The sequence below is a fragment of the Psammomys obesus genome, unplaced genomic scaffold, assembly GCF_907164565.1.
Source record: "Psammomys obesus unplaced genomic scaffold, mPsaObe1.curated_primary_1811, whole genome shotgun sequence".
Taxonomy (NCBI): domain Eukaryota; kingdom Metazoa; phylum Chordata; class Mammalia; order Rodentia; family Muridae; genus Psammomys; species Psammomys obesus.
This window is the reverse complement of record NW_026585686.1, coordinates 1,676,155-1,703,826: the sequence shown is the minus strand read 5'-3', so window position 1 is coordinate 1,703,826 and position 27,672 is coordinate 1,676,155. Positions and strand designations below refer to the sequence as shown.

Sequence of the window (27,672 nt, the reverse complement as noted above, 5' to 3'; positions counted from 1 at the left end):
ATAGTACTTACTTGTTTTCTGGAGATAAGGCCTACCTGCCCAGCCCGTCTGCTCCTGAGCTTTCAGTGCTGCTCAGCTGCACTAAGTCCTGGCAAAAACCAGTTTAGTTTAAAATGCTCTAAACTTTACACAGAAACTGCAGAGGTCACCAGGCTCTCACATAGCCTTCATCTAGCTTTGTGTTCTTTTGCGTGTTTTTTTTTTAATTTTTACTTATTTATTTTTTATCTTTAAAAATATTTGTTATTTATTTAATGTGTGGGGGTGTGCTTTGTGTCACGTATGTGCTCCGTGTATGTGCTTGGTGCCCTTGGAGGCCAGAAGAAGACATCAGATCCCCCAGAACTAGAATTACAGATGAATTACAGTGATCCAGCATGGGGATGCTGGGAATCCAGTCTGGGTCTCCTGGAAGAGCAGCAGTGCTTGTAGCCACTGAGCCATCTTTCCAGCCCCACTTACTTACTTTTTTAAGACAGGCTCTCACTGTACAGCTCTGACTGGCCGGGGGCTCATATGTAGAGATCTACTTGCCTCTGTCCTTTTATTGCTGGGATTAAAGGTGTGTACCACCACACCTGGCCCCCTTTATTTTCCTGAAACAGTTAATTATGTACCCAAGTGGCCTCAGCCCCATAAATGCCAGAACTACAAATGTGTGCTACCATTTCCTATTGTGTGTCCATTTAAAAAGTGTCATCTTATGTGGCTTACAGATTTTTTTACATTTTGTCTACTCTTTTAAAAATTACATTTAAAAAAGTGTGTGTGTGTGTGTGTGTGTGTGTGTGTACACATGGAGTTCAGCCTACAAGAATTGTTTCTCTGTTTCTGCCATGTGGTTCTCAGAGATCAGAGCTGAGGTGGGACTTGACAGTAAGTGCCCTTACCCACTGAGCCACTTCTCAAGTCAGTGTTTGGGTTTTTGAGACAGGATTTCACTTTGTAGGTCAGGCTGAACTCGAGTTCCCCATGTATCCAGGGCAGGCCTTGGACTTCTGTTAGTTTTGTGCCTCAATTGGGATACACTTGGCTCATATAACTTGTTACTATCCTTTGTTGAATGGATGGGTTTGTTGTTGTTTGCATTCTTTCCCTGTCTAGCCTGGGACTTGCTATATAGACCAGGCTGACCTTGAACTAACTGAGTTCCTCCTGCCTCTGCCTCCCTACTAAGTGGGACTTATTTGGTCTAAGGATTTTATTTTTTTATTGTTGTTTATTCATCCATCCATCCATCATCTAACTATTTATTTATTTTGGGGTTTTTTTGGGACAGGGGTTCTCTGTGTATAGCCTTGGCTGTTATGGACTCACTTTGTAGTTCAGGCTAGCCTTGAACTCAAAGCACTCCACCTGCTTCTGCCTCCCTGAATGCTGGGATTAAAGGCGAGTGCCATCATGCCTGGTTTAAGGAATTTTAAAGATAAAAGTTAGGAAATTGGGAAGGATGTTTTTCTGAAACCATCTGAATGCTCCATAGAATTTTTAAAGCCTGGCCTTAGGATATCTGTAGTATTCCTGTTTCTTACGGTTCTTGTCATAAAAAGTTGAATTGCTCAATCTAGCTTTTGCTTCTTAAATCATGTTTTAGCTTTTAAAAAATAATCCAGAGATTTATAATTTCTAAAGTAATTTTAGTTTTGGTTTCTGGTTAAAGTTTGGAGAGCAGCAGGAATGAGTAAAGTTTTGTTTGCTTATTTCAAGAATAAAACAGCATTAATCCTAAATTCCTTTCTCTCCTTTCCTCCCTGTCATGCAGAGTACTTTATGAAGGGAAAGAAAGGCTTATTTCAGGATGTGAAGTGATCCAAGCCACGCCCTATGGTCGCTGTGCCAATGTCAACAATACTTCTGGGACTTCTCAAAGAATCTTCATCACCTATCGAAGGGCTCCTCCAGTCCGTTCCCAGAGTTCCTTGGCTGTAACTGATATCTGTGTCATTATAACCAGTAAAGGAGAAGCCCCTCCTCATACTTTCTGCAAAGTCGATAAAAATTTAAACTGTGGCATGGTAAGAACAGAGTTGCTTCCTCTTCAAACTTTTGTTTAGAAATAAGCCAAAAAGATTTAATATTGGGTAGATAGTTTATCTTCATATTTTGCAATTCTAGTTTATATTTTTATCCTCCCCCCCTTTTTAATTTAAAAAGACTTGTAGAGCTGGGGATCAAGCCAGGGCCTTGTGCATGCTAGACCAGCTCCTTTATCATGGAGTACTATCCATGTCTTTCTTTTTTCTTTTTTAAACATTTATTTATTATTTATTATTTATACAGTGTTCTGACTGCATACCAGAAGAGGGCACCAGATCTCACTATAGATGTTTGGAAGCCACCATGTAGTTGCTGGGAATTGAACTCAGGACCTTTGGAAGAACAGCTAGTGTTCTTAACCTCTGAGCCATCATTCCAACCCTATCCATACCTTTCTAATGTACATAAATCATGATTCTTAGTATTCTCATAACACACAGGAAAAATGTAATTTAAGCTTGGGATTTTGTGTATGTCTGTGTTTATCTTAATATTGTCTATCAATATAGAGATTTATTAACTTGTTTTTTTTTAATATTTATTTGTTTGTTTTTATGTATATGAGTGCTTTATCTGCATGTACACCTGGGTGCCAGAAGAGGGCATCAGATCGTGTTATAGATGGTTGTGAGTCACTGTGTGGTTGCTGGGAATTAAACTCAGGACCTCTGGAAGAGCAGACAGTACACTTAACCACCGAGCCATCTCTCCAGCCCAACTTTTGGTTTAGCTTTAAGGACAGTTGCAGATAGATTGGGTGGGAACTCTCTTTATATTCGTTTATTTTAAATATTGTGGCTTTACATGCTTACCTTTTGACAGGGCTAGTCAAACTCAGACAAGATTATAATCTCTGTACTCAGGTATAATCTGAGAAGAGAGTCAGGAGTTCAAAGCCAACCTTAGTGGAATAGGGTGTTCCCAGGCTGATCTGGGCTACAGAGTAAGACCCACCTTAAATAAGCTCACAGAGTTGTGAAGAAGGGACTTGGACATATACATTTAATTTATAGTAGCTAAGACTAACGCTCATCATTGGGTCAGATGTATCATGAAGATATGCATACATGCATAACTATTAGTAGAGGTGATTAGCCCATAATCTCCCAGGGAGCCCAGTCTTTCCTACATTGGGCTCTAGTGTCTATTCCTCTCTGTGTGCCTTCTTTCAAGCACTAGTAATCGCTGAACGATTACAGACTCTAAGCTTTTAAAATTACATTGTCGTGTGTGTGTGTGTGTGTGTGTGTGGCCAGTTACATATTCATATGTGAAGACAGAAGTTGGCTTTGGGGAGTTGAGTCTCTTTCCAACATGTAGATCCAGAACAGTGAACTCAGATTGTCAGCCTTGACAGTGAGCACCAGCACCCCTTGAGTCATCAGCCCACTGGTCTCATCAACGCTCAACTTTTTGAGACTGTCTTTAAGAAAAAAACCCGACACAACCCAAAACCAAACCAAACCAAAAACAACAACAAAAAAAACCAAACCAACTTATTTCTCTTCATTTAAGATTGTCAACCATATTTTTACTTTATTCCATATAGCTTGTTTAATAAACAGTGTTTTGATTTTCTTTTGGGTGCTGGAATTAAACACTACCATGGAGCTACATTCCTACCCTTATAAACATAGGTTTTAATTTAAGAATATTTATTATGGTTGTTGCTGAGATAGGGTCTCATGTATCCTGTCCCAGGCTTGTCTGGAAATTGCTATGTAGGTAAGGAAGACTTTGAACCCCTGGCCTCTTCTCCACACCCCAGTGCCAAGATAACAGGTATGCACCACCAAGCCCAGTTTTATGTGGCACTGGGGATCCAACTCAGGGTTTTACACATACTGGGAAGGTACTATTAACTAAGACTCCCAGCTTTTTTTCCCCCCCCCTCTGAGGCAGGGTCTTTTTTGTGTCACCCTGATTGTCCTGGAGCTCTTTGTAGACCAGATTGGCCTCATACTCAACAGAGATCTATGCCTCTGCCTCCTATGTGCTGGGACTAAAGGCATGCACCTCTTTTGCTTGGCCCCAGCACTTTTTGTTTGTTTTTAAAGACAAGGTCTTTGTAACCCAGGGTAGCCTCAGATTCACTACCCTCTGCTTTTGCACTGAATTATAGGCAGATGTTACCACTCCTGGCTACCACTTGAATGACTTGTCTGGATAAAGAATGAAAATCTCTAGATGACATTCAGAATCATCAGTTCCGCCTTTTCACCTTTGTTTATTGTTTGAAAACTCAATTTATCTTTTACAGTGGGGTTCCAATGTGTTTCTGTGTTACAAGAAGTCTGTGCCTGCTTCAAATGCAATAGCATATAAGGCTGGTAAGTGAATTGAAGATCTGTTCCTGTTGGACATACTGGTGGATGCTAACATTGGGCTGGCTAAAAGAGATGAAATATGTGCCCCTATGTGCTTTATAAAGTTGATTTATTTGTTAATTGTCTGTAATTTTAGAATTGTAAAGGCTGAAGTGTTCTTAAATATATGCTGTAAGTTTTACTAATACCACCCTCTGTATGTTGTTAAATTTACACTTTTGTCCAAGGAAGCATATAAGCCGTAAACGTCCAAGCTTTTGATCTATACTAATAGATTTAATAATTCCATAGAAATTGCTTCTCTCTGATCTTTGTATTTGGGCACTCATAAAAGTATCAAACTGCATCTTTACTTCTTATATTTCCTTCTCTTATCTTTGTGTGTCTGATTTGAAACCACGTTACTTGCTATGAAAGGTGCTTCCTTTCTTTCTTGTTGCAAAGAGTCAGCTATATGGAGGAGAGGAGGGCCTGAGAAACTTTCTGCCATGAAGTTTTTGGGAAATCTATCGCCACATTGTAACTGCACACTAAAGTGTCAAGGGCTGTAAAGATTTAAATGTGACTTCCTCGTCTCACTGCTATGGTGGGATAAATCTGAAAATACAGGTATGCTCCAGTTGTAAACAGCAGTTACTAGAATGCTTCTTTGAGGAAAGAAGCAATGACAAGTACTTTCTGCTTATGTGTTTTTGAGATGAAATTTTATTTCAGGGAATTAGGCAAATAAATATCTGAAAATTCTCAATTGTCCTCAGAAAACCTTTCATACTAATGAATTAAACCATTTACTTTGTATGAAACCAAAAGCAACAACTAATAGGAAATTCAGAGTCATTCTAAAATACGATATTGCTATATTGTTTCTGTAATAAATGATATCTTGAAGCCTTTTTTTTTTTTTCTTTTGAAAGGGAGACGGTATCAAGGTCAGTGCTAAAGCATTTACAGGAAGGTTGCAAAGTATGTAGAATCTGAATTTTAGATACTTATTATGAGACATATTTTAGAATAGAATTTTGAAGACTGACCTTGACTAAAATCTTACTTATTTCAAGGTTTTACCTTGGAAGTGGGCTGTGTATTGGTGATGTTGGAGGCTAATTGATGGTGTGCAGCTCCCTGTTCTAAAGAGACTCTGTTAGTGTTCCCAGTGCTGCTCCCTGCTCCTCCTTCCTGGATCTCACACACTGCACTTCATCTTGGGCTTATGCTGAATGCCTTTTACAGTGCTTTTTCAACACTTCTGTAAGGGCTGGGATCACTTCTCTTGCCTTGCTTTGTTTTTTTGCTTTTGTTTTGTTTCTGATTTTTGTGATGGGATTTTCTGTGTAGTCCTGGCTGCCCTAGGACTCGCTCTGTAGACCAGGCTGGCCTCAAACTCAGAGATCCACCTGCTTGTGCCTCTCAAGTGTTGGGATTAAAGGCAGCCTTGCATTTTAAAAATAGTATCTATCCCTTCTCTGGACTTTTTTTTTTCAAAGACTGACATAATTAGTAAATTTTCCTTTCTTCACAAGGTGTTGACATATTTAGGTTAAAAAAACATTGATTGGTGATCAAATTGGCTGAATTCAGCCTTTATTAGTATTCTTTTCTTTCTGTTTTGGGGGGACAGTTTGGAGACAGGGTTTCTTCATGTAACAGAGTCCTGGTTATCCGACAATATTAGTGTTCTTAATAATATTTTCATTTTGTAACTGTGAGTTCCAGAATAGCATATAAAGGATAGATTGGCTTATCTTAATTTCTGTTATAGCAGAAAATTAATTTTAAAATTTAACACAAGTATTTGCAAGAAATTTGATACTAAAATGTGTTCAGTATGTATCATGAATAACTTATGTAAAAGTGATTTTTTTTTTAAAGAAATGTTATCTTTTCTCTGAAAGGGTTGATTTTTCGATATCCAGAAGAAGACTATGAGTCTTTCCCGCTCTCAGAATCTGTGCCTCTCTTCTGCCTTCCTATGGGAGCCACTATTGAATGCTGGGATCCTCAAACCAAATATCCACTTCCTGTTTTCTCAACATTTGTCCTGACAGGTTCTTCAGCTGAAAAGGTATATTTTGTGCCTTGTTGATTAAACCTGCTTTGCTCATATTTTCTTGTTGTAAAATGGTTAGTATATTTTTATTTGAATGTTAGGATTATTCGGATAAAAGACATTTACATTTATACTATAACTCCCAATGTAAGAAATCAAAAGTCATGAGACCAGAGTCTGTACAACTGAGAGAGCTTCTGTACAGTTAGAATTGGCAGACGTTGGGTAGGGTTAGCTTTAGTATGTGTTGTTTTTTTATTTATTTGCAAGTTTTTAAAATAATAAAGTTTATAAAATTTTTAAAAAGTCAACATGGAAACTGCAATTATATAATATGTTGTTATCCCTGAATCTTAGGTATCAAAGTGTTTTGAGAGTGACACCTCCTTCCCCCAAACACAGGTCTCAAAATGAGGTTACGGTAATAGTTTAAAGACCTAAGTACTGTGGGAAGAATCAGGATCATGTATAACAACTGGATGAGAGCGTCAAGGCATTCAAATGACTGAATGAAAATATAAAAGCCATTATGAATTAAATATGTGATTTATCTGGTGGCACATGCCGTTTGTCCCAGCAGTTAGGAGGCAGAGAAACAAGCATAGAGAGATCTGTGAGTTCAAGGCAGGCCAGTCTACCTAGTGTTTTCCAGACTAGGCAGAGCTACATAGAGAGATCTTTCTCAAAACAAACAAAAAATGAACAGACAGAAAAAAACAGATGACTAGAAATTAGAAATATGAGCTTTAAAATTAAAATTTTAAAAATTAACACAATTAAAATTCAGTGACTCTGATTTGGTGTTTTGAGACAGTGTCTCACTGTGTAGCCCAAGCTCACTTCATTTACATGAATATTCTTGCCTAAGCCTCTTGTGTTAAATTACAGGCATGTTCTACCATGCCAGCCCTCAATAAATGGCATCTGTAACATCAATACCCAAAAGGAGTAGTTAATGAGGGAGGAAGGTAGGTTTTCTAAAATGTAGCACAGAAAAGGGTAAAACATGAAATTCAAAAATATAGCAGAGATGTCTGGGCATGGTGGTACATACCTTTAATTCTAGCACTTGGGAGGCTGGCAGATCTCGGAGTTTGAGGCCAATCTGGTCTGCATAGCAATTTCATGCTGGCCAGTTCTACACAGTGAGACCCTCTCTTTAAACAAGCAAACAAACAAAAAAACACAAACATATAATACAGAGTTAGAAGGTTCAATAAATGGATTCCAAAAGAGTAGACTAGCAGAGACGGAAGACTACATTTTTAGTGCCTAGCACTTGCTTGGGTACTGGGGATCTGAGCTCAGTTCCTCACGCTTATGTGGCAAGTGCTTTAACTCACTGACCATCCTCCAGGCATTTATTCACTTTTGATAGTATGGCTTATGATGTCTGTCCAGGTAGAGATGCTGCCAAATCATCTGGAAATAGGAACTGAGTTATGGGACAAGGTCAAATAAAAATAAAGATTAGTGTTCTGTCAGTGAGATGGTTAGAGCTCAAACCATTAAAGAATGAACATTTTCCAACAGAATTAGATGAGAAACTTGAGAAATGGCAGTATTTAAACGATGAGCAGAATTGACTCTAGTGTGGGAAAGAAGTTAGCAGAATAAAGAAAAGGGTTTACTCTCAAGCATACCAAAGAAATAAAGATCTTGAAGATAGTACTGTCAGCTCTACTTTTGTTATATAGAGAAAAAAAAGAATTAAGCTAGGTCATTATTGGTAATCTTGATTTAAAATTGTTATAGTGGATTGAGATGAAGTAGTTGCCTGACATAGAAGGAGGCTTTTAGCCTGCCATAGGTGCTTCACTTGGAGGCTGAGGAATACCAGATAATTCAGGCCACGCAGGGACCCATACCTTCAGACAAATAGAGAGAAAAGGGAAATAAAGAGTTTAGGTGTGACTGACCATTTAAAAATCAGTTGTGCTTCAGTATCCAGAGCTTGCTGTCCACAAGCTTGGGCTGTGTTACCATTACTGCATAAGCCACCAACTACACACTAAACTCAGAGTAAGGACTGAAATGTGTAAATCTCTTAGAGGAATAGCCAGACAGCTCAGCAAGTCAAGGCACCTGCCTTACAAGCCTGAGAACTTGACTTTGACCCCTGGGCCACATACAGTTAGAAAGCGAGAACTGGCTCCACAGATTGCTCTTCTGATCACCATGCATTGTGCGCGCACACACATTCATAGTCCCTCTCTCTAATAATAAAATTGCAAAGAAATATTTTACAAGAAACCATTGAGAAAAGTCTTCATGCATGACATTGAATTTGCTAATATGACACCAAAAGTTCAAAAGAGAAGAGAAATGACTAAATTAGATTTTACCAAAATGAAAAACTTTCATCCATCAAGGAACGTATGAGTGGTACACACCTCTGGTCATAGCATTTGGAAAACTAACCTCTTAAGTTTGAAGCCAGCCAGGGCTACATGAGGCTTTCTCAAAACAAAACAACAACAAAATCCCAACAAGTTGAGAGATAAAGAAACCACAACTGAAAAGAAGGGAGAAAATGTTTGCAAAAAATATGTATCTTAAAAGGTTTTTATTTTGAGCTGGGCAGTGGTGGCACACACCTTTGATCCTAACACTCAGGAGGCAGAGGCAGGTAGATGTCTGAGTTCAAGGTCAGCCTGGTCTACAGATTGAGTTCCAGAACAGCCAGAGCTGCACAGAGAAACCTGTCTTGAAAAGCAAAAACAAACAAGTAAAAAGTTTTTTTTTCTGATGGGGATTGAACTTGGGGACCTTTGCATGGTAAGCAAAATGCACTGTTTATACCCCTAGCTCATAAGTGTTAATACCCGAAGTATATAAATATACTAACAACAAAGTCTTGACTATCCCAGTTGAAAAATGGACCAAAGGACTTTGTTTTAATTTGTTTTCTGTTGCTATGATAAACACCATGACCAGAAGTAACGTGGGGAGGGGTTTATTTTGTCTTAGACTTCCAAGTCATAGGCTATCATTGAGGGAATTAGGGCAGAAACTGAAGCGGGAGAAACCATGGAGGAAAATGGTTTACTGTCTCTTCCTCCAAAACAGGCCAGTGTGGTAGAGGTAGTTCTTTAATTGGGGTTTCAAACCTTTTCTCAGTTATGTCAAGTTGATAACCAAGATTAGTCATCAGAGAGTTAGTCACTGTTGTGTTGCTCTAAAAAGACACCTTGACCAAAGCAGCTCTCATAAGAGAAAGGATTTCACTGGGGCTGGCATACAGTTTCAGAGGTTGCCCATTGTCATCATAGTGGAAAGCATGCAGCATGCAGGCAGGCCTGGTGCTGGAGAAGTAGCTGCGAGTTCTGCATCCTGATGCATAGGATGTAGGAAGAGAGAGTGACACTGAGCCTAGTTTGGGCTATTGAAACTTCAAAGTGTGTTACTGCTAGTGACATACTTTCTCCAAAAAGGCCACACCTCCTAACTTTTCTCAGGTAGTACTACTTCCTGATGACTAAACATGCAAATCTGTAAGCCTATAGGGCCATTCTTATTCAAAGCACCACACAGACTTAAAATAGACATTTCTCCAAAGATACATAAATGGCCAGTAAGCTTGTAAGAAGTACTCCACTTCATGTAGTTTGGAGAAGCAGAGTTAGTATAAAGTAGCATTTCACATCTATTAGGATGGCTGTTGTAACAGCAAAAATCAGAAAGGCAGTATTGCTGAGGATATAGAGAAAGTAGAACCCTTGAATCTTGCTTCTGTGGACAGCAGACTGGCAGCTCCTTAAAAAGGAAAACAATTAATTTCTTGAAGTAGTTCCATTCTGAGGACTGTACCCAGAGACTCAGAAAGGACTCTGATGCCAGTATTCTTACAGTATTATCAGATAGCCCAAGTGTCCACTGAAGAGTGAAAGGAAAGCAGGATTTTGTGTGTATATACTATAGACTATTACTCACCTTAAAAAAAGATAAAATTCAAATACATGCTGTGACATGGATGAACTTTGAAATCATGCTTAGTAAAAGACACAAAAAGAGTAAGCACTGATTCTAACTATAGTGGGTAACTCTAGAGTAGGGAATTTCATTGAGACAGAAAGTAAAATACAAACTACCAGTAACTTAGATTAGGGGTGGGAGAAATGGGAAGTTCTTGTTGGAGGGGTACAGAACTTCTCTTTAGTGATTGAAAAAAGGTTTTGAAAGGGGAGAGCAGTAATGGTTACATATGATTGTGAAGATTAATGGCACTAAGTTGTATTCTGAACAGTAGTTAATATGTCCAGAGGTGGATGGCACATGCCTTTAAATACTCGAGTGGTAGAAACAGGTGAATCTCTGTGAGTTAAAGGACAGCTTGATCTACATAGGGAGTTTCAGACCAGCCAGGGTTATATACTGTATCTCAAGAGAAAAAAGAAAATCATGAGGACATAGGAGATTGCTCAGTGCTTAAAGTACTTGTCATGCAGGTATGAGGACCTAAGTTTGACTCTCTAGAGTCCATGTGAAGTCAGATATCATGGCACATATCATTAACCCCAGTGTTCCAGTGGCAAGATGGGAGGCAGGACAGGAGAATCCCAGGCTTGTTAGCCCAGTTAGCTGGGCATATATTGTGGCAAACAACAGCGACCCTGTGTCGAGATGGAAGGTGGGGGCTGGTATATGGGCCTTGGCACGTGTACCTTCACATGTATGTATATACATACAAAAAATGGTCAATTTTATTCCATGTTCTAAAATTTGGCATGCAAGCAAGTACAAGTTGAGTGAGGTCATTAGAGTACTTTCTTTAGGTGTTTTGTAAAAAATACGCTGAGTGGTTAAAAGTGACAAGTCAGAAAAAGATGAGTTGTTCCCCATTTTTAAAATGCATGTGTGAATGTAGGAACACGTGTACTGCACATGCTTACAGAGGTCAGAAAACGTCTTTCAGGAGTCAGTTCTCTCCTGTTATGAATCTGGCAGTTGAGACTCAGGTTGTCAGGTTTGCAAGGTTTAAATGCTAAGCTGCCCCCTGCATAAAAGGTTGCTCTTTCTTCTTTTCTTCTTCTTCTTTTTTTTCGTGTGTGTGTGTGTGTGTGTGTGTGTGTGTGTGTGTGTGTGTGTTGGGGGGGGGTGGACAGGGTTTCTCAAAACCTGTTTAGCTTTGGCTGTCCTGGAACTCATTCTGTAGACCAAGCTGGTCTCAAACTCAGAGATGTGCCTGCCTCTACATTGTAAGTGCTGGGGTTAGAGGCATGTGCCTGGTTACCACTGCCTGGCTTTTCTTTTTCTTTCTTTCTTTCTTTTTTTTTTCTCTTCTTTTCATCTCTCTCTGTCTGTCTGTCTCTCACTTTATAGAAGATAGATGCTTAAAATATTTAATCACAACATATGGGAAATCTAGATGGATTTGTTTCAAAATCTGGTTGAGTTTGGGGTGAGATATTTTATTTCATTTATCTGTTTGGTAGTAGTCCAAGAAAATATTTGTTTAAAGAGAAAAAGAGAATTGGCCATGTAGATCTGGTAGACTGTTTGCCTAAGATGCTTGGGTTTTGATGTTTAATCTCCAGCATGAAATATAAAAAGTGGAAATGTGTAGTAAAAGATGAATTTTCAAATACAGTCTCAAATCTTGCAACAATTCTTTGACTGTAGGTATATGGAGCTGCTATCCAGTTTTATGAACCTTACTCTCGAGAACTTCTAACAGAGAAACAACTTACACAGCTGGGCCTGTTGACCCCTGTGGAGAGAAAAGTGATCTCCAAACCTATCAATTCAAACAAGTGCATTTGTTTGCTTTCACACTGGCCCTTTTTTGAAGCTTTTAAGAAATTTCTTATGTTTATCTACAAAGTTTCTGTGTCTGGACCACATCCTCTTCCCATTGAAAAGTATGTATAATGATGAGGAGTCATGTCTGTGGAAATAAGATATGTAATGCTCATTTCGTTGCTTATGTAACTTAGCAGAATTGAAAGAGAAGGAGAATCATAGTCACCCTATTTTAACGTTTTTTCTTTTCGCCTGAATTATTGATTCTGAACTAGAAACTGGCTTCTTGGTAAAGATGGTCTTATGATTGTTTTGAGAATTCAGGAGAGGAATTAACTTGCATGGATGTGTGTGTTCTTCCTATTTATTCTTCAAAAATAAAGACAATGAGTGTACAGGTGGGCTTTGTGTCAGTGGCCAGTATAGGATCTAGGTATACTAAATGTTCATCTCTAATAGGGACGTTAGAAAGGTAAAGTAACTGATATTAAGTGTGTGACTTTGTTTTTAGCACAAGGCAGAATGCTTCATAATTCTTTTTTGTCGTGGAAATGTTTTGTAAGGAAGGAAAATAAATGTGGAGCCATGAAGTCTTTGTGTATATATGTACGTGTGTGTGTGTGTGTGTTTCCAGACAGGGCTGCCCTGCCCAGATTGGCTGCAGACTCCTGAGCCTCTTAGTTTCTGTGTTCAGGGACTTTATAGGTACGTAGGGGTCATTTATTATTGAGGCTGGAGGGATGGCTCAGTAGGTAAAAGCACTTGTTCTTGCAGAAGACTTGGGTTAGGATTTCCAGCACCCTCATGACAGCTCAGAGCTACGTGTAACCTTAGTTCCAGAATATCCAACACCCTCTTCTGACCACATGTTGTGTACAGATGTATATATGAACAAAACATTCATACTCATAAAATAGGTGAGTGAAATGAATGAAAAAATAAAAACTGCATGTGTGCATTTTATGTATGTGTACAGACATGTGACTATACCACCAAGGCACACAGGTAGAGGTCAGAGGATAACTTGAGCACTAATTCTCTCTTCCACTCTGTGGGCTCTGGGGGATCAAACTCAGGGTGTCAGGCTTGGCAGTAGACACCTCTACCCACGAAGCCATCTCTCTGGGCCAAACTGTCATTTATAACCATTTTGACTTCTAATGGGACAAGGCTTTTGTTTATTATTTTGTATGATAGACTTTAATAACAAAGCAAGAAGGTTAAGAACTTTGTGTAAAATCATCATAATCTCAAATTTTGGTATAAAATAATGGTTTCCACTTTATTCTCAGAATGCAAGTTAGTAATTTATAGTTTTATATTTAACTTTTGGTTGTCAGATTAATTAAATTGAGGTAAAATTTAATATTGGTAATAAGTTAGAAGCTTGTGGACAATTGAGATTCTGTGGTTTGTACAGTAGATTTAGATCAGTAATATGATCATTTGTTCTTTTGTTAAAGTAAATTCTATCTCTCCCAAGAGGATAAAACTCTGGAGAGAAAAGCATTGTAAGTAAAGAAATAGCATTTAGGTGGTTCAAGTAGTAAATCTAGGCTTAAATTTTTTATTATTTATACTTCCTTATATTGACACTGATCAGCAGGGCAAAAAAAAAAATTTGTGTGTGTGTGTGTGTGTTTTAAGACAGGGTTTCTCTATATGGCCCTGATTGTCCTGGAATTCACCAGGCTGGCCTTAACCTTGGAGATCTGCCTGCCTCTGCCTCCTGAGTGCTGGGATTAAAGGCATATGACACTACTGCCTGGCAAAATAGCTTTTAAAAAATATTTTTATTTGTGAGTGTGTATGTGCATACATGTGTGTATCACATGTATGTGGTTGCCCATGGACCCAGAAGAGGGCATGGATCCCCCATAGCTAGAGTTACGGTGGTTGTAAGCCAGCACATGGCTATGAACAGAACTCAGCTTTCTTCAAGGGTGTAGCCTTTCTTAGCTGTTGAGTATTCTCTCAAGTCCCCAAATTAGCTTCTTCATTTTATGAGAGCTATTTTTATGTTATTGTTTTCCTGATAGAAAGTAGTAGTTTTTGTTTTGTTTTATTAGACAAGGTCTCACTGTGTAGTTCAGGCTGGCCTAGAACTCACTATGTAGCTCAGGCTAGTTTTCAACTTGAAGTTGTCTTCCTGCTTCAACTGTTTAAGTACCAGAATTACAAGAATCTACCACTATGGTTGGCAAAAGTTTGTTCTTTAGCTCAGTTTTAAAGAAATGGTTTTTCTATTAGGATGGTATATAGTGGAATGAAAGGTTTGCTAAACTCTAAGACACATTTAAGAAAAGTAACTACGGTGTTCACTTCACAATCTTTTCTAGGCACATTTCACATTTTATGCAAAACATCCCTTTTCCTTCACCACAAAGACCAAGAATACTCGTACAGGTAATGATTTGAGATGAAGCAGTATGTATGCTTGAAGTTCTAACTATTTCATTATTTAGTAGCTTTATTGAACGTTCATTTCCAATCGGTTTTTAGACCCCAGGTGAATAGAACTGGGGGAAAATATAGCTTATGATTCATGGTGTTTTTTTCATTGGCTCATGCTTGGCCTTTGCACAGATAGCTATATTTAATGTAAAAATCAGAATTATGTTATGGTCATGTTCTTAGTTTCAGAGAATAATAACTAATAATATTTAGTATTTGAACATTTAAATGCTGAGTATTTAAAATTTAAATTAAAACATTTTATAACAGCGCTTCCAGACTGTGCTAAAGAACTTGCTTCTTTTTCAGGCCTAGGTAGTGACAGGTTTAGTGACAGGCCTAGGTAGGTGCACAGTTCATGACACTGTTTGGAATCAGTACAGACAGAATTCCACAGACTGACTGCTTGGCTATAGGAATGAGACAGGCTGTTAGGAAAGTTGCTAAATATTTATTTACTGTCTCTTCCTGAATCATAACAGTTTGCAAACTGACACTGAGTAGCACTAGTCTATTTAATATTTCTTCTGAGATGTTATCTACACTTTATAGCAGTTAGACACTGTTGGTCTTGAATGTATTTTAGTTTAGCAAGTATTAATTTGTATGAGACAACTACCATGCTTAACCAGTCTCTTGAGTGAACAAATTTGAGGTTCTTACAAAAAATTATTCCAAATTTTTAAGTAATTGCATTTAACCTATTAACTGGGTCAAAACTCAGTCAACAATTTAAGAAGAACTAATAAGAAAGTGTCTGAGTAATTACAGCTATTATTTACATCTCATTGTGCTGTGCTTAAAATTATATACCTACGTTTCTGCTTATTAAACAATTTTCTGTTTTGCCCTTGATCTAAATATTGAGTCTGTAAAGTTGGTTTGACTAATTTTTCTTTTCATTTGTTGTTTAAGCTGTCAGTCCACGATGCATTGATATTATCACAACCAGTTTCTACTCCTTTACCATTAAGGTAATGATACTTTGCTTGTTTGCTTGTTTTTTTTTTGTTTGTTTCTTGTTTTTTTTTTTTTTTTTATGGCTAGAACCCAGGACCTTATGTCTGTTGGGCCTTATAAGCCATACCCTCATCCTGTTTGGTAGTATTTAAAATGCTGTATTTTGTTGAATTATGTATTAGTTGAGGCCTTTTCTAACACTTGCTGTAACACCCAAATGACTCAGAGATCTGTTTTTCAACAAGCTTTAAGCTCTATAACTGGGCAGATACTTAGCTATTCTAACCCATTTTGCTAGTCTGGCTACCTTTCAACCACATGTCTTTATTAGCCATCTCAGTCTTGCCTTGGCCTTTTGCTGTAACTCTGTCCTCATGGTGAACTCTTCATTCTCATGGTGATTTGTCCTTCCTTCTTCCCTTTTCTCTCTACCTGAGACCCCGGACTGGAAACAAAAGTCCTGCCTATTCTCTCATCTGCCCAGTCATTGGCTCATAAGTCTGCCTGCCTGCCTGTCTGTCTATCTGTCTATCTTTCTATTTTTACATAGTGTATTTATTAACCAGAGATAATTGGGGAGCAGTGTTTACACAAATTGATACAGAAGATTCTTCAGTGGTGACATGACAATGCCCATGTCCCTGGCCAGCCAGGTAGTCACTTGGTTAAGTTTTAGGCCAAGGATAGACTCTTGCAAACAAAAGCTGGACGGTGCCCAGGAGCAACACCTGAGGCTCTCTTCTGAGCGCCGCGTGCATGCTCACATACTGTGTGCACACAGGTACATGTATAAACATTCTACACAATCCATAATTATAATATCCAATGCAGAAGTACTTTCCTCTCATCCCTCCTTCCCATACTCAGTTTTAAGTAAATGTTCACAGTGAGCTGATGCTAATCTCCTAATACCTCTTTGCTTCTTTTCTTCTGCATCACTAATCCAGGATATTGTCAGGATTATTTCATTAGTAGCCTCCTAATTGATCCTTTTACTCTAAGACCTTCAGTTCTTTACCTGTGTGCAGCCGATGCATTCTCTTATGAATATCAGTATAATTGAGTCTTCTCATTAGCCTAATCTCTTGTTATTTTCACGTGCTCCCTTATTTTGTAATTCTTGGATTATGACATTAGCTTTTTTCTGCTTCAGAGCTTTTACATATGCTGTCTCCTAGTCCCGTCATAACCTACCTCTGTTCCATTGACTCAAATGTTTGGGTTTCAGAAAAATCTTTCTTACTAATGTACATTTGAATCACACTATATACTATCTCATTAAATAACTATTCTATTTCTCATTGCTAAGTTATGAACAGAAATTAACATTAGATTCTTAACCTGTTTAGTAAGTAGATAAGTAGATCTCAATAAGTTTTAGCAAAGTAGTTCACAACGTTTTCTTTTTCTGTTCTCTAGTGGAGCCAACTTCAGTACCTTGCTGATGAATCTGGGTCCTGAGAACTGTGCGACCCTGCTGCTGCTGGTTTTACTTGAGAGTAAAATTCTGCTGCATTCTCTTAGGCCAGCTGTCCTGACTGGGGTAGCCGAAGCTGTTGTAGCGGTAAGTGTAGACTTGAACTTTTAGAACAGAGTTACTACTAGAGGATTTGTGCTCTTCAAAGAAAACAGCTTTTCAAATTCCAGCATAATTAGTTTACTAGGAATGTAATTTGGATGTATGGCAAAAACAAAAGTATTTTTGTTTGTGTGAAAAAAAGTCAGTTTCTGATTTTTCATATTTCAGTGTTCTCCAGAGAGAAAATACCAGTAAAACTTGTAAGTGAAGCCTGGTGGTATTTACCTGTAGTCCCACATTTCCTGGAGACACACAAACAAAGGTCTTTTCATCCTAATAGGAGATCAAGGAGAGATAAAGTAAGAGATCTACCTAAATCCAAATTAGAACACCAGTTAGTTTTTTGGGCTTACTCCCAAGAGCATAGATGAGAAATTACTCAGAGGAGTAGGGACAGCTCAGATGTAGCTGCGTCATGGTCATGCCCCCGTGGCCTAAGTGATGGCTCGTGGGAGCTGGACCCTGGCGGTCTCTGCAGGCCTCGCAGGCGTCTCGGTCAGGCCCCTCCGCACTCGGAGTTGGTGCAGTTGTTTACTGCTCCTGTGACCTAGGACAGGGGTTTAGGAATTGGAGTCAGGTTCCTAGACCTGTTAGTTTACTGTCCTGAGTCTGCTTTCTCACGGAGGGTTCTTTCAATTTGAAGAAGTTGCTACACAATATCACAGCACTTGGGCGGCTGGGGCAGAAAGATATGCATATCCTGCCTCAGAAATAAAATACACAGCCGGAAGTAGAAGTGGCGCCCGCCTTTAACCCCGGCACTGGAGAGGCGGAGGCAGCCAGGTTTCTGAGTTGAAGGCCAGCCTGGTCTACAGAGCTACACGGAGAGACCCTGTCCCAAAAAACAAAACACAACAAAACAAACAAACAATAAAGCAGAACAAAACACCAAAGAAACTCTAGTTGATTTTATTTTAAATTTATCACATGATTAAGTTCTCATTTTAATTTTTAACTATTGTCTCCAGTTATACATATGACTTTGTTGTGAATAGGATAAAATAAAAATGCTTAGATCTTGGGTAAATCACAAAGTCAAGTTCTATTTAAAACACTGTAATGCTTTGTTACTGCGCTTAGAAGTTAAATTATACTGAATATTTTGTTGCTGTGTGAATAGCTCTGTGTGTGTATGTGTGTGTATTTTCATGCATTCATGAAATACCAGGCTTGTTGTGTGGTGCTAGGATCTGAACTCCAGTTCTCATGATTGTGCAGCAAGTGGTTTTTAACTGCTAAGTGATCTCTCTAGCCCTTGTTTATTTTATTTTACTATTTATTTCTGTGTGTGTGTGTGTGTGTGTGTGTGTGTGTGTGTGTTTTTCTGGGTGTCTGGGTGTCTGGATACATGAGTGCAGGTACCTGTGGAGACCAGAAAAGGACATTGGATTCCCTGGAGCTGGAAGTTGTGAGTCATTAGAAAATGGTGCCTGGAACTAAATTCAGGTCCTCTGTAAGAGCAGTGCTCACTCTTAAATGCTAAACCATCCTGCCATCTGTGTTTTTTGTTTTTGTTTTTTAAGACTCAGCCAAAGTTGACCTGGAACTTACCAGGTGGTCTAAACTTTAGCAGTTCTTCTGCCTTAGAATCCTGTGTTGAGATTGGAGGTGGGAGCTGCCACGACCAATCATTCTGCTTTCTTGCTGTATTTCTGCAACACTCTTGTTCGTGTTTCAGGTAGTTGTCTCTTTCGTTGTGAAGCTGACATTGCCTGTATTAGTACATCCTGCTCTGAACTTGAACCATGTTCATGGTCTTTTTTTCCCCAGTAGTATTATTTACTTTCTAATAGAGTATAAACTTTATTATGTCTTCTGTTTATTTTCTACCTCTTTCTGTCAGACTAGGTGTCAACAGACTGGGTAAGTCTGGCCTGCCAGTACCCATCTGCCAGGGGTTGTATGAATAATAGTTTATTGGAACATAGGCCTCTTAATCACTCATTACCTGTTACTGTCTTTTTTGTTTGTTTGTTTGCTTTACAATAGTAGAATTAAGTAGTTTGTTACAAAGGCTGTGAAGCCTGGAAAAAAGTAGAAGCTAGGAGGGCATGGGTCTGTTTTATTGATATTGAGGTGTCATTGTCTAAGAGTTCTTGGCATCTAATGAATGCTCATGTATCTGTTAAGTATGTAATTCTTGAATATGAAAACCCCAGTCTTGAATAATAATCTGTAATGCCTAGCAGGGGTGGTGTTTTACGTATTTCTTTGAGGTGGGTGATGATGGGTAAGGGTAAAAACTGAACCAAAGTAATGATTTTACCTTAGAGCAAAAGGTCATCATTGATTACAGTTGTAGCTGACATTGAGCATTCAGGTAGCAGAGGCAGGAGGAAGCTCATGGTCACTCTACTAGATAGTGAGTTTGAAGCTGCCTGTGCTATATAATGCTCCGTCACATATAAAAACATATTTTTGAATGAGGCTTTGTAGTCACTACAGTACAATTGGTTGGGAAAGTAACAGTATGTGAACCAAAAGAATGTTTTAGGTTTTTTTTTTTTTTTTTTTTTTTAAGATTAATTTGTTTGTTTTATGTGTTTACATCTGTGTATGCATGGGCTCATATTTGTGGAGGCCGGAGGAGGGCATCGGGTCCCCTGGAGCTGGAGTTACAGAAGGTTGTGAGCCACTCATTGTCGTTTCCAGAAACTGAACCCAGGACCTCTGTAAGAGCAGCCAGTGCTCTTAACTACTAGGCCATCTTTCTAGCCTCTTACTAATATAGATATTTTCTCTATTAGAAGCTTCTTTTAAAAACAGAAACAAAAACAGACAAACAAAACATATTAAGATGGTAATTTTTAAATTGAAACTTTATTTTTTTGTGTACTTGTTTGCTTGTGCATGTTCATGTGTTTGTGTGGATGTGTGTATGCATGTATGCATGCGTGCTCGCGAGTGTGTGTTTAGGCTAGAGACAAACCTCTGATGTCATTCTTCTCTGGTGTGATCACTTTCTTTTCTTTTCTTTTTTTGGGGGGGAGGGGGACAGATTCTCTCACTGGCTGTGTTGGATGGCTAGCAAGCCATAGAGACCTGCCTCCCCATTGCTGGGCTTATAATAATGCCTGGCTTTTGTTTATTTGTTTGAGATTATTAGAGAATATTTAATATCAGCTCTATTTGAAAAGGTCAAGCTTCACTTACGTTGCATTATTTTAAAGGTTTATTTGAAGTGTAGAAAATGTTTTGTTGAGATCTGCAAGTGACGCTTGAGAGTCCTTAATTCCTTTTTAAGATTTATTTATTATGTATACGGTGTTCTGCCAGCTTGCCAGAAGAGGGAACTAGATCTCTTTACAGATGGTTGTGAGCGACTGTGTGGTTGCTGGGAATTGAACTCAGGACCTCTGGAAGAGCTGACAGTGCTCTTAACCTCTGAGCCATGATTCCAGCTCAATTCCTTAATTTTTAATTACTATATTTTATTTTTTAGTAGGGTACTTATGATAGAACCCAAGGTTCCTAAGCCTGCTAAGCAAATACTATACCTAACCCCAGCTCCGCATTCGTTTGCTCTTCCCACTGGCCCTCTTGTACACCTAGTTTGATTTTGCTCAGGGTTCATAAGTGGGGTAAAATGCCCAAGTTTATAAAAACATAAGTTTGCTTTATGATTCTTGGGGCAGTTTCATTCTCCATGAAATAAAACATAAGATTTGTGTAGATATCAGAAGAATGAACTTGCAAAGAGCTGTTAGCATTTTTAATGTGGTATGATCATTATTATTCTTGAAATTTTTAATCCAGTAGTATTTGTAGTCACTTAATTTTGGAATTAAATTTAAAGTAAAAAAAAAAAAATTGCATTGCTTTCAATGGTCCCTTTCAGTAATAGTTAATTGTATAATTGTCATTGCAAATCTGAATTTGGTTAATTTTTAAAACCTTTCCCCCTAGATGATCTTTCCGTTTCAGTGGCAGTGCCCGTATATCCCCCTCTGCCCTCTCTCACTGGCTGGAGTGCTTAGTGCCCCTTTACCGTTCATAGTTGGTGTGGACTCAAGGTACTTTGATCTTCATGACCCTCCACCTGATGTCGTTTGCATTGACCTGGATACGAACATGTTATATGTGTAAGTGATTCATCTTCTATTGTCTCCCATGGGTACTTTTCATCATGTAAAATTAGAGCCATTTAGGAACATCTAGAAATAAGTTGGATGGACTGGCAGTAAATGTGTAGGTAAAGAGATTGGAGGAGCTGGTGGTGGTGCTCACACCTTTAATCCCAGCACTTGGGATGAGGACCAGCCTGGTCTACGGAGTGAGTTCCAGGACAGCCAGGACTACTCAGAGAAGAAACCCTGTCTCAAAAAAAAATCAAAAGCAGAAGGAAAAAAAATAGGAAAGAAAAAAGGGGTCTGGGGATGTAGCTCAGTTGGTAGAGGGCTTGCTTAGCACTTGAAGCCCCGGGTTCCAGCCCCAGTACTGAATGGAAGCTGTAGTAGCATGTGCCTGTAAGTTCTGTCTCGCAGGTCAGAGGCAGAAGGAGCAGAAATTCATGGACCTTCTACTACATATGAGTTTGGAGTTGGCCTACACTACATGAGACCTCTCTCCAAGCCCTTATGGTCACTACAGTGCAATTGTTTGGGAAGATACATGTATGTGAACTGAAAGAATAGTTGCATGGAAGGAAGAAAACACTTGCTTAGGAAATGGTACTAAAGCTAAGCGTGGTGGTTTATGTTTATAAACCCAGTACTTGTGAGGTTAAAGCAGGAAAGTCACTATGAATTGGAGACAATCCTGGCCTACATAGGGAGATCCAGGTCAGCCTTAGCTACAGAGTGAGATGTTGCCTTAAATAACCCCACAAACATTTAAAATTAAAATAATACTGAAGTGGATATGTCTGTTCTATTTTGAAACTGTAGCTATAGTGGCTCATTATTTATATCTGGATTTATAGACAACTTGGAAGTAATGAATCACTTTATAAATTCAGTCAAACTTTTCTCCCTCCCTCATTTCCTACATTTCTTTTCTCTCTATTCTGGGACTTGAACCCAGGGTCTGGAAAGTTAGGCCTGATCTCTACCACTCAGCCTGATAGGTAGCTTTGGAATTTGTTGTTTCGAAAGTCTTATATATCCCAGGCTGGCCTTGAACTTGAGCTGGCCTGGTAGCCAGGGATGATGTTGAACTGATCCTTTCCCAAGTGCTGGAGTTACAGTTGTGTACCTACACTAAGTCCAACATCCTTTCTTTTATGGCTGTGAAAATAAGAGTTTTATAGTTGATGGTCTCTCTTGGATTAGACGTAATATTGGATGTGAATGTATGGCAATTCCTGTACATTAGGAACATTATCTTTGAGCTTTTGGAGAGAAGAAATTTGAGTAATAGACTTTCAAACTGATTATTTTTCAAAGTTGGATAGATAGTAAATGTTAAAGCCAGATTATAAACTGATGATAATCCAAATGGGATTGTCACTGTTTATTTGGGGATTTAAAAGGTAGCACTAAAATAGATACTATGTAATTACATCAAGTGAGATTGCTTGATCAGAGTTAAATGTGACATGCTATTAATTTTAACATATGACAGTTTCATAGTTGATTTGTCATTTATTTATAAGATCTTACTTTGTGTTGCTGGCTGCCCTGAACTTGTTATAGACCAGACTGTCCTTAAACTTGAGGTGGTCCTTTTGCTTTTGCTTCCTAAGTCACAGATATGTGCCATTGTTCTCAGATGCTTACAGCCCTTTTAGTCAGTTACCTTTCCAGGGAGGACGCTGTATTCGCTTCCGTGCTGGCAGCATCACCAGTCAGGGGGTATTTGGAGTTAATCTCTGCTTGTTGTTTCTTGGCTCATGCTGGTAATACTTGGTTGGACTGTAGTACCTGAAGGGAGGAATCCCTTCTTCCCAGTTGGGATCTAAGCTAAGCCAACATTACCGAATCTTAGTTTTGTCTTCATTCTATCCTCCTAGTTGATTGTGACCAAAACGAAGGCCTGTAAAAATCCAAGGCTCTGTTAATTAATCCTTAGGTCAGATGAGGCTCTGGGGTTTCTCTAGGTTTCCAGTTGTTGAAGATTTAAGACTAAGCTATAAGATTTAAAGAAGGTCTGGTACATACATGCTGACCTGTAAAAAAGCATTTTTCAAAGCAGTTGTCTCTGTTGTATTTTATATTTTTTGATTATAAAATTTTGAAAAATTTAACTTTTATTTAGTCTATATCAGTGTCTTTAGATTTTTTTTTTAATGCTTTTATGGTCATAGATTATGTTAAATAATGTTATATTTGATTTTTCTCTAACACCTCTGTGAGGAATGCAATGAACAATGTGTAATTTAATTCTTTGCTAAATTCCATCCAGTTCTTGGTTTGGGCATATAGTATTTTAGAGTTCTGCCAATAGGCTAGTGTCTCAAGTCAGTTAATTTAACCGTAAAATATTCCAATGTTTAAACATAACTTTTGAACAAGTCAGTGTCGTACTATTTGCTGCGATGGTGCAGGCTGTTGGAGCTTAGATGGAGGCACCACACTGAGTAAGTCAATTGAAAAGAAAAGAGAAGCACCTTAAGGCACCGTCCCCCGACGTGTATCAGTCTTCAGCACACGAAAAAAAGTCCTTTTTCTTTTAACTTTGACATAAGTACAAACCAGTTATAAATACTACATTTTCTTAACTCTGATTTGATAGAGCTGATGAAAAAAAGAACATAAACTGGAAGCAACTTCCCAAAAAGCCATGCAAGAGCCTGCTCGGCACCCTGAGGAGACTGTATCCTCAGCTCTGCTCCGGTGAGTGAGGAGGAGGTGGGGCGTCAGCCACAAACCCAAATAGGAATTGTGTCTTGGTCTGTCTCCCTTTCTTTTTAGCATTTTATTTCTAACAATGTGTATGTGTGTGTTGAGGGGGCCATGTGGATGTTTCTGTACGTACCCGTGGAGCCCAGAAGGTATAAGCTGCCCAGTATGGGTGGTTGGTCTTATGTAAGAACAGCATACATTCTTAACCACTGACCCATTTCTCTAGCCCCATTTTGTGTTTTTTGAGACAGTGTTTTTGCTATATAGCTTCAATTGGCCTGAAACTTGTGACTTCTTGTTTCTGCCTCTTTCCTACAAAAGTGTTGTAAATGGGAGAGTAAGATAAAGTAATTAAAATAAGGTAATTGTTTATTTAAACATGTTTTGTTCTGCTTAATGAGTTTTTACATAACAAACAATGAATGGCTAATTAAATTTTTAAAGCATAGTCTTTGTGCCTTGCCCTTCACGCCACCCTCTGTCCTATGAGCTAAAGGTGACTTCAAACTCCTGAGCGTTTTGTCTCCACCTCCCAGATGTTAGGGTTGCATATGTGGGGTACATGTCCAGTGTGTGTAGTGCCAGGAATTGGACCCGGGGCTAGGTAAGCACTCTGCTACAAGCTATAAGCCTCACCTCACCTGACTGTTTGTTTGTTTAGGATTTTTGAGATTCGATCTTATGTTTATCCTAGGGCTGATTCCAACCTGCTATGTAGCTCAGTAACCCCAGTACTTAGGGGATGCTGAGATAGCAAGATATTGAACATGAAGCCAGCCTGAGTTACATGGCTAGAATATAGCAAGACTGCCTCAAAAAAGAAAGGAAGGAAGGAAAGAAAGAAAAGAAAGGGAAAAGAAAGAGAAAAAAATAGTTGTGGGTCTTATTTCGACTATTTTCTTATCGTTCAATCATTATATAAATATTTAACTATATTAATATATATATTTATTATATATTTAATTAAATTATATTAATGCCTTTTTATTTTTACTTCCTTTGTCAGTTCACCGAAAAACTCAGGAAAATTTAGCAATTGAGATGACTCCAATTGAAGCAGATTTCTCTTGGCAAAAAAAGATGACACAACTTGAGATGGAAATTCAAGAGACATTTTTGCGATTTATGGCATCTATTTTAAAAGGGTATAGGTCATATCTCAGACCGATAACGGAAGCTCCTTCAAATAAAGCCACAGCTGTGGATTCACTGTTTGATCGACAGGGTGAGTGTCAGTGGGATCATAGTCACCCTCAGTAAAGTCAAAGGTATTTCTATTTGGTGTTGCTACTTAGATGCGTTTTCCATTACCACAGAAATTCATGTTCAAATATAAAAAATTTCTGATTCTGTAAAAGACCTCTCAACAGTTATTTTACAGACCAAAACCATTTTATTAATTTTGAAAAACTGTAACTTTGTTCCTGGAGGAAACGTACATTTTTTCGGTGATTGCATTTTGATTGTTATTGGGGCTGCTGTAGTTGTTTGACCTTCTACCTACATGAGTATTCATATAAAAAGTTGGTTCTGGAGTTTTACTTGGCATTTGCTTTTTCAAAAAAAAAAAACTCCTAAGACCTGTATTTTTCCTTTGCTTTTAGAATTCATGCTTTCAGGAGGACTGACCAGTTACATATTTAGTCTTCTGATACTGAGCTGAGTCTGACTAGTTTTTAGGGATGTCTCTGTGCGATATTGAATAGGAGGCATCTTTATGTTATGAAGATAGAACATCTATTCAAGGAAAGGGATTTTGCACAAAGATTCTGATGTTTTAAGAACTCACAAAAAAGGAAGCTTGCTTGCTTACCTACCTTTTTTCCTTCCTTCCTTCCTTCCTTTTGTTTCTTTTTTGAGGCAGGGTTTCTCTGTATAGCCCTGGCTGTCCTGGAACTCACTCTGTAGACCAATCTGGCCTTGAACTCAGAGATCCACCTGTCTCTGCCTCCCTAGTGCTGGGATTAAAGGCATGTGGCACTGTGCCCAGCTGGAGCATTCATTCAAATGGGTAATTTTGGAAGACTTCATTATAAAAAAGAATGTTTTGTAGTAACCCATAAGAATTAAAAGTCACATCTGAGCTGTTTCAAAAAACTAAACAAACAAAAAGTCACATCTGAGTTAGAATTTCTTTATAAAGACTTAATAAAGGGGCTGGAGAGATGGCTCAGAGGTTAAGAGAACTAGCTGTTTTTCTAGAGGTCCTGAGTTCAAGTCTCAGCAACCACATGGTGGCTCACAGCCATCTAAAATGAGATCTGGTGCTTTCTTTTGGCCTGCAGGCATACATGCAGGCAGAAGACTATGCGTAATTAATACATAAATCTTAAAAAAAAAAAAAAAAAGACTTAATAAAGCTCTCCTTTCTCCATGAGAGTGTTATTGTGCAGATTGCATAAGAATCTGTGGAAAGCAACTAATAAAAGTATTTTTGGTAGTAGCTAGTACCACCGTTGGTGATGAAATGGAAGAAACCTCTGAGCCACCGCAGTCCTGCAGAGCAGCTTTCTGAGCTGCAGTAGGAAAGTGCCAGAGGCTAGTTTATGTTTTGACAGTTTGGTAGCTAGACTGAGGTGAAGGTTTCTTTTGAGGCCTTTCTTCTTGGTCTGCAGTTTGCTGTTTTTCACCACTTTGGGTTTAAATTTCTTCCACAGGACACAAATTCTATCAGAGCAGGGCCCATCCAATGACTTCTAATTGATTTTAAAGACTTTGTTTCCAAATAGTGTCATATTTGAAGTAATAGGTGTTAGGACATTAGCTTATGAGATTTTTTTTTTAAGGGAAGTAATACAGTCCAACTCAAAACAGTTTATTTGTATCCCTTCCCCCCAAATTAAATGTTAAAAGGTTAAATTGAAAATCAAATTAATATTGTATTCAGGTTACTGATAGCCTTAAATGACAGTCTAGAATATTGACTTCTATGGACAGTGGTGGCTGATTAACTAATATATTCTCTCCTGTCTTTCTCTGAGAGTCACACTGATCTGAGGTTTTATATAAATAGTACAGCATTTGTTCTAGGGAATGCACAAAATAGACAACAAAGTACTGCAAATTCTAAGCAGTGTGTTGATTATGTGAGAGTGCTAACTTGCAAAGAGGCTTTTTCTGAAGACCCAACAAAGTGAAGACTGGCTAGGAATAACTTTTTGTGCAATTAAAATGCATATGCTGTCCCTCGCATAGCTGTCATTTAACTGCAGCAGTTTTGCTTGTCCCATCCATTCATTCCCTTCCCCTCCATTTCATTTAAAGTACAGTGCAAACAGGCTATCATTTCTTCAATAACTGTTGTTATAGAGTTTTTTAGATTTGCATATATGAGCTGCTTTATCATTGTGTTGTTACTCGACATTTTCATCTCATCTCTTTCCTGGAAACTTTTGTATCAAGAGCCACTCTGCCTAGTAGAAATACCATGTGTGCTACACGTACAGTTTTTAATTTCTAGTAGCCACATTAAAGTTCAACAACTAAGAAAACTAATTGTAACTCTATATCCTCTAACATGTTTGAAACAGTATCATTTCAGCATAAAATTAAAAATGTAAATTATTAATAAAATAACCTTACATTTCTTATTTTATTGCATCGTCTTTGAAATGCAGTATGTAGTGTATGGTTCTATTAGTTGCATTTAAGGTGGTATATTACCACCCATGATTACAGTTTGAGATAAACAGTGTGGTTCTGGAAGCTTGGTTATTAAAGTGTAAGTTCAATAATTTTGATACA

The 27,672-nt window shown here is 38.3% G+C and overlaps 1 protein-coding gene across 2 annotated transcripts in view; it reads left to right on the top strand.

Moving 5' to 3' along the window:
• Positions 1-27,672, top strand: part of Dennd4c (DENN domain containing 4C) — a 100,613-nt gene that overhangs the window by 28,204 nt on the left and 44,737 nt on the right. For both annotated transcript variants that reach the window (XM_055629605.1, XM_055629595.1), the window contains exons 3-12: positions 1,763-2,015; positions 4,298-4,367; positions 6,257-6,426; positions 12,034-12,272; positions 14,493-14,559; positions 15,523-15,581; positions 16,987-17,131; positions 21,053-21,228; positions 23,819-23,919; positions 24,935-25,153. In XM_055629605.1, coding sequence (XP_055485580.1) covers positions 1,763-2,015; positions 4,298-4,367; positions 6,257-6,426; positions 12,034-12,272; positions 14,493-14,559; positions 15,523-15,581; positions 16,987-17,131; positions 21,053-21,228; positions 23,819-23,919; positions 24,935-25,153 — 1,499 coding nt within the window. The remainder of the gene's footprint in view (positions 1-1,762; positions 2,016-4,297; positions 4,368-6,256; positions 6,427-12,033; positions 12,273-14,492; positions 14,560-15,522; positions 15,582-16,986; positions 17,132-21,052; positions 21,229-23,818; positions 23,920-24,934; positions 25,154-27,672) is intronic.